The 12,169-nt window shown below is 34.6% G+C and overlaps 1 protein-coding gene across 1 annotated transcript; it reads right to left on the bottom strand.

Moving 5' to 3' along the window:
- Positions 1-8,814: 8,814 nt before the first annotated feature.
- LOC113341285 (GDSL esterase/lipase At4g16230-like) lies at positions 8,815-10,715 on the bottom strand. Its single transcript, XM_026586218.1, has 5 exons — positions 10,292-10,715; positions 10,068-10,198; positions 9,731-9,976; positions 9,346-9,625; positions 8,815-9,249 (listed from the first exon to the last, which is right to left on the bottom strand). The coding sequence occupies exons 1-5, from the start codon at positions 10,557-10,559 to the stop codon at positions 9,023-9,025; spliced, it is 1,152 nt and encodes a 383-aa protein (XP_026442003.1). The 5' UTR covers positions 10,560-10,715; the 3' UTR covers positions 8,815-9,022.
- Between the last annotated feature and the right edge of the window lie 1,454 nt (positions 10,716-12,169).

The raw sequence follows: 12,169 nt of genomic DNA, 5'->3' as shown, positions 1-12,169 counted from the left end.
GTGAGGTGCAGTAATCTAGTATTAGGGAAATTAAGATTCCAGCCACCATTAGCTAGAGCCATATCTATTCTAGATCTAATAGACCCAGTTCCCATATTATTGTTGCTCTAGGTATAGTTTTTTCCTACAAAGCCTATATCCTCTAAGACATTATTGGACACTATGCTATTCACCCATCCATCAGTAGAAGAAGTAGTGCCGGTGTCACTATCAATTAAGTAAAAGTTTAGGTCTCCTAGAACTACCCATGGATTGCTATTATTCTCACTAATTTGTTGAATATAACCCCATTGTTCTTTCTTCTTAGTGTAGTTGGAAAATCCATACATACAAGTTAAAAGAAACTCTGGCTTACTAGGATCAGATTGGACTATAGCATTAAACATATTGTAATGAGTATTAACAATGTCACACAAAAAGCCATTCTTCCATAATAATACTAGACCTCCTGATAAGCCTTCAGGTTCAATCTATCTCTAATTGGGATATTGATATTGTTTTAAGAGTGGATGAACACTTGTTTCTACTTATTTTTGTTTCACACAGAAATATAATATCAGGATTTTGAGCTCTGATGAGATCACTTAAATGATTCCTAGTATAAGCATTTTTAAAACCTTGGACGTTCCATAAAAGGATTTTCATATTTGCAAAAAAGAATAATGATGCAGACTGCAAACAAAATATGAGAATTCTTAAGAAACTTAGTATGCAAGGAGATTAAGAAACAAATAAATTAGAGGATAACAAAGAGATAGTAAAAAACCAATTAAGAGAAGTGTGTATACCTGATTTTCCATATCAGCATTTACTATTAGGTTATCTCCAGTGATGACCCTGTGAGATGCTGAGAAATCTGCATTAGGAGTCATTATGGTATTGGTGGATTCAGGATTCTGATCAGCTTCTTCACTTTCTTCAGCTCTTTGTCTCTTGCCAAGCCTATTCTCTTCTTCATTCTTACTTCTTGTTTCCTTAGCAAGAAGGAAGTCTAACTTGACTGCAACACCACTTTTAGGAGGAACAAAGACTGCAGTCTTCACTGTGGCTTTGGTGTTCTTCTTTGAGATAGGTGCCTTGCTTGTAGAAGTGATTGCAATATTCTTCCTTGCATTATTCATGTTCCCGAAAAAATAAGGTTTTTCATGGGCTTTCTCCAGAAATTTTTTGCTTCCTTGCAAGCAACCTGACAATGCTTGATCACATTACATTCTTTGCAGATACCACTTGGTTGTCTCTCATAAAAAAAATTTATCCAGCGCGAGAGACCGACATTAGTTACGGATTTTACTCCTCTTCTCAATGGGTTTGTCAGATCTATGTTGACACAGACTTTGACAGGATCATTACCAATTGGGATTGCATCCTTGGGTTCAATAGCAATGACTTGACCCATTAGATCTCCAATTTTTGTCACTGCTGCTACATTCATGTGCTCAGGCATCAAGTACATCAGATGCATCCAAAATTACTGAAAACTCCAATGCTTCTCAGTGTATATCATGCCTGGGATGTAATCATGAACCACTATAAGATTCTTGTTAATACTCCATGGCCTTTCATTGATGACTTTGTTCGGTAAAATCCAATTACTGAACTTGAAAATCATGATATTAGGGTCAGTCTTAATGATTCTCACATCTTCCTGCTTCATAAATAGCCAAGTAAAACCAAGATGCTTAGCGATTATATCAGCTTTCATCCTTCCTTCTATGATAATCTTTCCTATTGCGCTTGCTTCCCATTTTGTTTCTTCATCCCCTTTCTTATCTCCTCTTGAGAGAAATCTTCTATTTCAGAAGTGTCTTCCAGGTCAAGAACTTCTTGCTTGAACTTGTTAACCAGATCTCCCACTTGAGTAGAGCTCTCTCCTTCCATCTTGTAGGTGCCAAAAAAATTGTTTCTGAAAACTATCCCTTGAGTTTGAGAGGATAATAGGATATATTTGGTTATTAAGAATCCATATATTTAGGCTATTCACATTGATTCCGAATGTGACTAGATTACTGCCTTTGAGGTAAGTTGTGCAGCTGGATTTTGACCAGAGAATAATCAGGGAAAGGAAAATATGTTAGGTTTTTCTAAATTTGAATTTTGAAAAATTTGAAAGGAGTGAGATGCGGGCTTCATAGTAGTTACAAATCACCGATTTTTTACTGAGTTGTTCCTTCCTCCACCTTGTACCATAATGTTCTTCACATATTCCATCTTTAACCAAACGATTTTTAGCGACCTCGACAAACACCATGATCAATACACATAAGAAGGCAAACGCCATTGGAGATAACTCAATCTATAAACACATGATAGATTTTTAAAACATGAAATAGTATAATAGGATTCTGAATCAGTGAAGATTAATTGTTAAAACATTAAAGAAAAACTGTAATGGGACTCAAAAACGAAGAGATCTAGTAAAAAAATTGAACACTGAGTTGAATCAGTGTGAACGCCGATCCTCAGAAATCAAAACGAAGAGAGAGAAAAACAACGAAGACCTGTGACTTATAAAAACTCATAGTGAGGAAAAGTTTAATCCGTTCATAAAGAATTTAGAGAAAAAAATAACAAATACACAAATAAAAATTTTACATGCATCAAAAATAAATAAATAGCATTTCTGTTTCTTTTCAACGATCATATCATATGTGGAAACTATCATATGTGGACACTATAATAATATCACATCCAAAAGTTCTTTGAATTTAATTTATACCAATTCTAATTGGGCGCCATCACACTATTATACCCACTTCTTGAAATTTATTGTAACAAAATCGTTTATAGTGCAAGTTGACAACTACCTACCAAACTCCAACTGTAGAGTTAATCAGCGTTGCTAGTGAAGGGTATTGGGTTACTAATGAGAGTCACTACACCATATTAACGGTTTTGTTATATAATTATATCCATCACTTCAAATATTTCTTATGAATTATAATTGTCTTAAATATGGTGTTATATTTTGTGTTACAGTTTTTATATGACAACTGATATCCATTACAGAAATTAATTAATATTATACCTAAAATCCATCACATTAAGTTTGTTATGGTTTCACATGATATTATAAATGACACTTAACGACTAATAAGGGAATGACACGTGTCTTTTTCTCTGAAATAGCTCGGTGGCGGCATGGACATAGTATGAATGCCCGCAGCACCATTACCAGCATGGTATTCATACTATGTCCATGCCGGCCTAAAATATTCCCCATTTTGAAAGGCAAGCCGACATTGTATTCAACCGAAAAAACCATGCCGGTACAAAAGTTACTTTTTACCTACCATGGAATATTCAACGGAATATGCTACCGACATGGTTCAATTCTAACGTTACCATGCCGGTACCTCCAAAAAAACATAAAATCAATTTCAGGTGATTCAGTAACTCCATACCGTCATAGTATTCATACTAAAATCAATGTTATAACTAGGTATCGACATTGTATTCATACTATTTTCAATGTCGTAATTCAATATCGTATTCATACTAATTTCAATGTCGTAATTCAGTACCGACATTGTATTCATACTAATTTCAATGCCGGCATTGACTGTAACTCAACTGTTTGAGTTAGGTTTCGCGATTCTAACCTAAACCTAATGCCTTAAATCGATTTAAATACTCATAAAACAGTTCAGAATCACTTACCTTCTCATAAAAGTCATTTTTTCAAGAGTTTGATTGTCTGAGTTCTCTTCTTCTTCAAGAGCAATCCGATTGATTCTTTCTTTTTGTTTTTGTTGAGCAAGTGATTTTGATTTGATCGCGGATTGGGATTGGGTTTCTTTCATGGAGGCATGATTGTAGATAGATTCGGGTAATCGACGAAGATATTTTTGAATCGACGATGAAGAACGATGGTGTTAACAATGAAGACGATGAAGGGAAATTTTTTTTTGAAACCCTAACTTACGAGTGTGGCGACACAAATGAAAATCGGGGATAACTGATTTTGATTTTAAGTTTTTATTTTGTGGAAAGGGTAAGTCTTAGTAGACACTATTGGTTGGGTGAAGTAATATATATCCCCCAGGGATATAGGAAAAAGACAAAAACATGATTTAAATAGTAAGACAAGGTCACCCCCTATCCGGGTAATTTATATAATTCCTAATCTACCCCTCACTAATCATGTTTAGTTTTTAATTATAATTAGCCAAGTTAATAAATTAGTTTGATAATGATTAGTATAAATCATTATCATTGAATTTGTTAATGCAACAACAATAAATCAAGATATCTATGATCAAGAAGGTTTAGGTGAATAACCAACCCAGGAAAGTAAACAAGCTGAACATCCAAGTGCTCCAACAACATTAAAATTTGATTTATTTTTTTCATTGAATTAGCCATTGTTAGCCTGAAAAACTCAGTGACGGCATGGTAAAAGTATGAATATCATGTCGACAGGTACCAAATCGGCATGATATTCGTATTTTCACCATGCCGATACACAATATCCTCCAATTTTGAATTGTAGTTGAAATTTTAAATATAAAGAGTGCTCCTTAGGTACATTATCGGCACAGAAAATTCATTATAGGGCACGCCGGTAGTGGTGTCGGCATGGTACATTTCTTAACTATCTATGTCGGCACATTATGCAAATTTTGCAGAAATTCGAGTTATTTTCACTTGGCCATCGACATTGGTACTTTCTCTCGAGCATGCCGGAAATAATTCAGACATAGAAGGTTAACCACCGAGCATGTAGGGAGTAAGCTATAATAATATATGTACCTTCCCAACTTGGTATGAACTCTTTATGGCGTATGTGTGGACAATCTAGACAACTATATAAGCAAGGAAGTGAAGTACTATTGAAGAAGAAGAGCCAAATATAAATTCAACTAATTCAAATCCAGGATTTCATGATACCGTATTAAAGAGAACGAGAATACGAAGTGAACGCAAAAAAAATGAGGTCGTTCCGAGTTCGGACGAAGAAGTTACGGGTAAAACAGCCGACACGAAGAAAACTGATCTACAACACCGAAATCGGCACAGTTGGTACCATACTGGAAGTCACACTATTTCAGACATATTTTCTGTATGTTTTTATCCTCAAATTGGCACGGTACACTTGGGAATCGAGCATGCCGGCACAAACAAGTTTTAGGACATACTTTCTGAGCTATTTTGGTCCCGGCATGGTATTCAAACTAAAAACAATGTCGACACAAGATATCAGCATGGTATTCATCCTAAAATAAATGTCGGCACTAGATATCTACATGGTATTAAAACTAAAAACAATGTCGGCACTCAAAATCGGCAAGGTATTCAAACTAAAACAATGCCGACACAAGAAATCGGCGAGGTATTCATCATGAACACAATGTCACGAGTGGATTAATGAAACTGAAACTCCAGTTTATGAATCTAACTTAAACAAAGTTTTAAAACAACAACAATACTTTAAATAAGATTAGGTATCACGTACCTTTTCAATGAAGCCATTTTCTTTTCTTCTTCTTGCTCAACAACAATTCAATTTAACCTATCTTTAAGAATTTTTTGGGGTTTGATTTTGATTTTTCTAGACTTAAGATGCACATAAAAGTGGATATAGATATGGATTTTAGGTTTTAGTTTTATATTTTTTAAAAGGTAGTTTAGTAACATCGCCCTGGAAAAATACCCCTTAGCAGAAAACTAAAGATGAAAATTTTCTATTTATGCATAACAAATTTACAAGCAATGTATAACAAGCGCACAAATAAATTTTTGTTTCCTTTCAACAACTTTATCCAATGTGGACAACAATAAGCTAATGCCACATTCAAATATTCTTTGAATTTAATTCATACCAATTCAACAAGGATGCCATCAACCTGACCGTGAAATGGTTTCCATCTAAGAATATTCATCCCAGGGGATATCTGATTTTGCAAATTCCATTAACACTATGACTGTCAAAAAGACAATTTAAGATATTTACATTCCATTTACCGATTTCCTACAAAATTAACTGGTTGACAATTTTCATATCTCTAAAAGCATAAAAAGCATCCAGTAAAGTGTTTCTATCAGGGTCCCATTTATCTATCCATATTTCAATGGAGGAGCCATCACTAACCTCCCAGTAGTAATGTCTCCTAATTAGTTTTAGACTCATGCACATTCCTTTCCATATCCATGACACATACTCATTGTTAACAACATGAAAAGAATTAGAGTCAGGGAATTATTTGTGACAAAAAAAGTTTACTTATAAAGTATCTGGTTCGGTCAACATTCTCCAGGCTAGTTTAGCTAATACAACAGTGTTAAGATGTTCAATTTAATTCGTATCTGTCTAATTACACCGCCACCCACAACTTTGATCCGAGCATATTTGTTCTATTTGGTTTCCTCCGATAGGCCAATATTTTTAACTTATATATTACTCCCTTCGTTCCATTTTACTTGGCGTTGTAGAGTTTTTTACGCAATTTAAGAAATAACATAGAGAATAAATTTTTTTCAAATCTACCCATATTGATAGCTTCCTAAAAATTTAAAGCACCTAGTTTTTAGTATTTATATTTAGTGTAAATTACGGATCCCGTTGTAATTTACTTGGGATAGAGTATTTATCCTCCATGGAGTGGATTTAAAAATTATATTTTATCCACTTACTAATTTCAATGAAAATTAATGGTATGGTATGATTCCAAAGCAAGGGCAAATTAGTGAGAATTTTGTAAAAATATCTAAACACTCATCTATTTTGGAACATAAAAATAAACCCTAAAACATCAAGTAAAATGGAACAGCGGAGTAAGATTTTACCTATTTCCCATCCCCGTATTTACTAAATCCCATCCACACCACATAAATCATTTTTTCTTTAACTCCTTCTAGGTTAGGTAAATAAAACTTACCCTATTTTATTTTGTAAGTGACTTCATCCGCCACCACCACTGTCTTCCTTCTTCCCCTCTCTCTAGTAACATATGGCTACTAATTTCTCTAACAGCATATTGTTGGGATACCAATCAGGAACATATCAATGCACCACCATAACACAATATATATTACCATCATTGCATATGTATTGTTCTAATAATGAAGTATTGTTCTCATGATCGAATAATAGTTTTGGTTTCATGCCTAAAACGGGAAGAGCGAGAACTTTCTTCAGAGCTATAAATCAATCACACAATCGTCAATTCACTTTTATTGGATTTTCCAATTGATGCAGTCGGTAATGAGATGCTAAGGGAACATTAGATTCTCATTCTGTTCAATTAGGTTGTAATTTTAATCAGCTATCCCTAAATTTAAGTTTAAAATTTTTTATACTAATGGAAATGGATTAATTACGTTTGGTGATTTGACCATTAATTTCCAAACTGAGGGAGTTTTGTTCACCCAGTTTTAAAAGAGTTATACAACATATTGTTTGTGAAGTGTGGATGGGAATTAGAAGAAGCGGGAATAGGAAATAGATAAAATCATATATTAACAATTAATCTGAAAATATAATCGCCACGAACAATCGAACTGTTTGCGTGATAAAAAGGAAAACTTTGCATGATGGAAAGAATATAGAAACTCCTAACAGGACCAAGTAAACTAGGTTTAATAATTTATAGACTTATCGCATAGGGGTGCTCACATTAGATGCGACAGCTATTGAATCACTCCTTTCCCATTTCACAAATTTCATATTAATTCATATTAAAATTATTCAGTAATGTTAAAAAGCATTTGAAGTCATACTTTTGGTTCACGGTTGATAAATATGTTTCAATATTATTGGGTTTATGGATTTGAATCACTCGATCAAAAACAACTGAAGTTTCTTGCCTTAATGGGTTTGGTTGGATTCCTTAGTTTCATGAAATTCCACCTCTAAATTGCGCTCAAATTTAAGTGCAAGTTTTACTTTTCTAATCTTTGGTGCGCAAGTCGGCAAGTGCATTCAATTTATTGTTTATTATTTGCAATTTAGAAGATGATATTTCATCAAGTGTTCATGTGCAATGTTTACAAATTGAATAATTAAATTAAAGCCTTATAAATAGCTTGATTCCTTATTACTAGCTATGTAGTCAATGAATCACCGCAGAGCTGAACTCCACAATCCACCCTGAATGGTGTCTTGTTCGTGGGCGCAGGCAACAAGGGAAAATGATGTATGGACCATGAAGTTCCGACTCGTTAATTTTCTTCGAAGTAGTCAAACATGAAATAGGAAAAAAGAAATGATGACCGTTGTCATTGTATACACTTCCGACTAGTTTGATGCACTAGCATGTCCATATGTTTTACAAAATTGATTCATACATTTGTTCAAGATAATAGTAACCTTTTTTTATCATTGTTATTGATAAGCAGTGGTATTTATGAATCATGGGTGTAAATCGGTATATAAAACGAATAAAATTAGGAATAAATAACGGCCAGAGAGGGAAGAGACCGATAAAAAGAAAAGAGAAAAAGAGGGATATATTTAACCGCAAATGGGTCATTTGTCCAAATAGTTTTAAAACATGGTTCAAATGGACGACTAAAAATTTGTATGGGTGAAATGGACAAAAAAATTAGCAAGGATGAAACTAGATTCATCCTTGCTTAAGCTTAAAAAATAGTTAGGATGAAACTGGATGCATCCTGTGTAAATTAAAAAATATGAAAAACTATTTGAAAATTGGCAGGATGAAACTGTTTACATCCTGACTATTTTTACATTTTTGTCCATTTAAAGAGTATCAAAATCTAAATGTCCTTTTCACCCGAGAATTATTTGTTTTGGTCTTTTTAACCAATTTTTACACTTAATGGTAAAATTACATATCAATAAGCACAGAGGCGACAGTTGAGCCTAGGTGAACGCCAAGTGATACCGTAGACCATAAAAATTAAATACACTTGTTGTAGATAAGTACCAGAAAGTATTTCTATTTGTTGAAATGAAGTATCTTGGCAAAAATTAGTGAATAAGTACCGGAAGATGAGCTCTCAACAACAATTTACAGATTTACTTTCCATCTAGAGCACTGCAAGTAGTAAACCAGTGCGTGGCTCACGCGTAATAGACTTGTTGAATACTATATGGGTATACATATTTAGAATTGCGCTCGAGCAACTTCTTTGCAAAAACGGAATAAGTAGCATCAGTTGGATGAGCCTCATCCCAAAACACATACTTGGATCGGTCTTCACAAACCTTCCCCTTTGGATTGCATGGTAACAAACCTCGCAATGGGCCGGGAAGTGTTTGGCAACATGAATCTTTATAATTCTCAAAGCCTAGATACAACATCAGAACGACAGACGGATTAATCATCAAATTGAAATGGTTACCCAATAATTGACCTCGAATTAGCATTATTAGGAAGTACGTACCGTAAGATTGATAGTTATCAATAACATGGGTAAAAAGGCCGTAGATATCAACATTTAGGAATTTGGATTCAACAAATTCTGAGTTCAACTCCATGACCAGGCTATTCAATTTCTTGTTGAAGTACATCACCGCATCATTCATTTCACTAATGCACGAATCACTTTTCGTATGCCATTCTGTTTTATTCAAAATTCCATTTATACGTCTTTCTAATGGGATGCAACCAACAGGTCCAACGTTTGCCACAGCTATCTTTCTTGCACCCATTTCATGCAGTCTCTACATACAGCGCCCATGAAGATGAAAACCAAATCAATTTCTAGATATACATGCGCATCAAGTATTAAATGAAACAAATGAAAGAGAATAAATAAATCATCTTACTGTTAGTTGGAGTCTGAATCTTGAGATCAATATATCAACAAACATTTTCGGCGTAAGCAACTTCTGCTCCGGTATTGAGAGAAATGGAATGAAATAGTTGTCAATGAAATCATTAGAACCCATGACCACGATGAAAAGAGCTTTCGCAAGAAATTCATTCGCACCATGGTCACCTAACGTAGAGATTATATAGTTCCTTGTATTTGCGAAGTTATCGAGCTGTGCATCCATGTTGATACGATTTCCCTATATAGGCAACAATGCTGCTCATTAATTATTTGATTGGTATCTAAAATTAGGAAGCTAACGTATGCATTGTTTATGCATTAATACTTACTAAGATAGCGCCAGTTTCATTAAGAATTCCACCACCACCAGACGCATAATTAACTCCGCGAAGAACGACATCTCCAATTGTTGTTGGATCCATGTAAGGAGGAATATAGTCTTCCAAACCAAACGTTTCTCCTGCACATATAATCAAATTTGTTGTTAAATAAAAACCTGAAAAATGTATAGCAAAAAAAAAATTGTTTCCCAACTTGTCAGTTAGTCGCATACCTATTATGTCAATGACTGTTCTTCCATTGGAATAACGTCCGGTAGAAATTTTTCCTCGTGGGAAATCAATTCCGTAAGGAAGGAAATTGTTTTTAGTAATGGTAAAATGAATGTAGTTATTGTTACCAACATCAACCAAGGAATCCCCTAGAATATATAACGCCGGACGCTGAAAACCACTGTCATTCCCTTGGGATGTCGTCGAACTAGTACTAGTACCGCAACTCAGGGAAAACACAAGGAGAAGTATCATAAGAAGGTAATTCATAGGAAGAGAGTTAAGAAAGTTTTAGTGAAAATGAGATTATGATGATACAGACTTATCATTATACTCTGGAGCTTTTATTTATGGAGTACTTCCATGGTACTATCCAAATGCAGTTGAGCATACATTACATCTGGACAAACTTAATTAGAGGATTAATTAATAACATGTGAGAGTGGGATAATTCAGACAACTTGAATTAGTATTAATTACGCAATAATACTATTAAACCCAAGCATTGATTCTGTATATAAATAGGAGCACAACCAACATATTTATTAACACCAACCACTTGCATAAAACGAGTGGTTGTTAGTCTTGACCTTTTTGATCTGATATTGTTCACTTTGTGAAAAACGACGGGTGATCCATTATAACTTGTCGTACAATTTTTAACTTCATGAAGTAAAGTACTGGCCGATAGTTATTTCACATTTAAATTCCGTATGTTCATTGTGATCTAGTCGTCAGTCATAAAACGCAACGCATTCACTGCTATTAGAGCAAGCCAGCAAGGGTTCATCCCTTATAAAATGGAGTAGTTAGTGGGTGAAATAGTGCTTCTCCCTTTTAATACCGATGAATGGCTGAAGTTCCATCCGGATATTAGGAAAAAAAAACTTTTAAGGCAGACAGTACGTCTTCCAAATCTGTACAGCGCACTGCCTGCTATATAGTGTTCACTATCTACCTGTACGCATCAAATGAAGTAGAATTTGAAGTATATTTTTGGGCAAAATGGAGTAGTCTCTATCCCCATAGTGGAACATTTTAGGCCAGTTAAGATTAACCAATTCACTTCGGTGTGGACAACTCCCGGTAGGATTTGCTCAAAGTAGTTACAATACTAAAAGAAAGAGTCATTTGTTTTTTCTTTGTTATTTTGTGAATTGCTGAACCATTTTAGTGTAATCTTGTTTGTTTGCAGCTGACTCACAATCTGGGTCCGAGTCAATCCCTGACTCGCACCGAGTTAGCAGTCAGACCGCTTTGTTTTCTATTTTGAGTCAGATCTGACTCGATCTCTGACTCAGACATAACCTCTGACTTGGACTCGTTTGAGTTAGGTAACAAAATGTCTCTGACTCATGGGACCAAACTGTTAGAAGATATGGAATATATATGCAGTTATGATAGAAGATATGGAGTATATATGCAGTTATTTTGCATACCTTTTGTACATATATTACGCATTCATTAGTTTGTATTGGTAGTTATCTTCTTTCTGTTTTTAGCTTCTTGAATCTTGTATAAGTTGATGTTGTAATCCTTTGATGAATCAATCAAGTAAGAGAACCATTTTCCTCAACATACTGTTGTCATGACTAACTTTGTCATGGCATCAGAGCCAGACAACATCTAAACCATTTCCGCTGCAACACAGAAAGTTTATTACCTTGTTCCTGAAATCTTAAAGAATCAGAAATCAGTTGTCTCTTATTAGTCATATCAGTTAATCATGTCTCGAGAAGACTCTTCACCTGTTACTGTCAAGTTTGATGGAACCAATTACAATCACTGGTCATATCTCATGAGAAGCTTTATCAAAGGAAAAGGTATGTGGAAGTATATTGATGGCACAGAAAAGGGTCCTACCACAAGCACATCCAGCG

The sequence above is a fragment of the Papaver somniferum genome, unplaced genomic scaffold (genome assembly GCF_003573695.1).
Source record: "Papaver somniferum cultivar HN1 unplaced genomic scaffold, ASM357369v1 unplaced-scaffold_29, whole genome shotgun sequence".
Classification (NCBI taxonomy): Eukaryota; Viridiplantae; Streptophyta; class Magnoliopsida; order Ranunculales; family Papaveraceae; genus Papaver; species Papaver somniferum.
The sequence above is the reverse complement of the archived record's forward strand: the minus strand, read 5'-3'. Positions and strand labels throughout refer to the sequence as shown.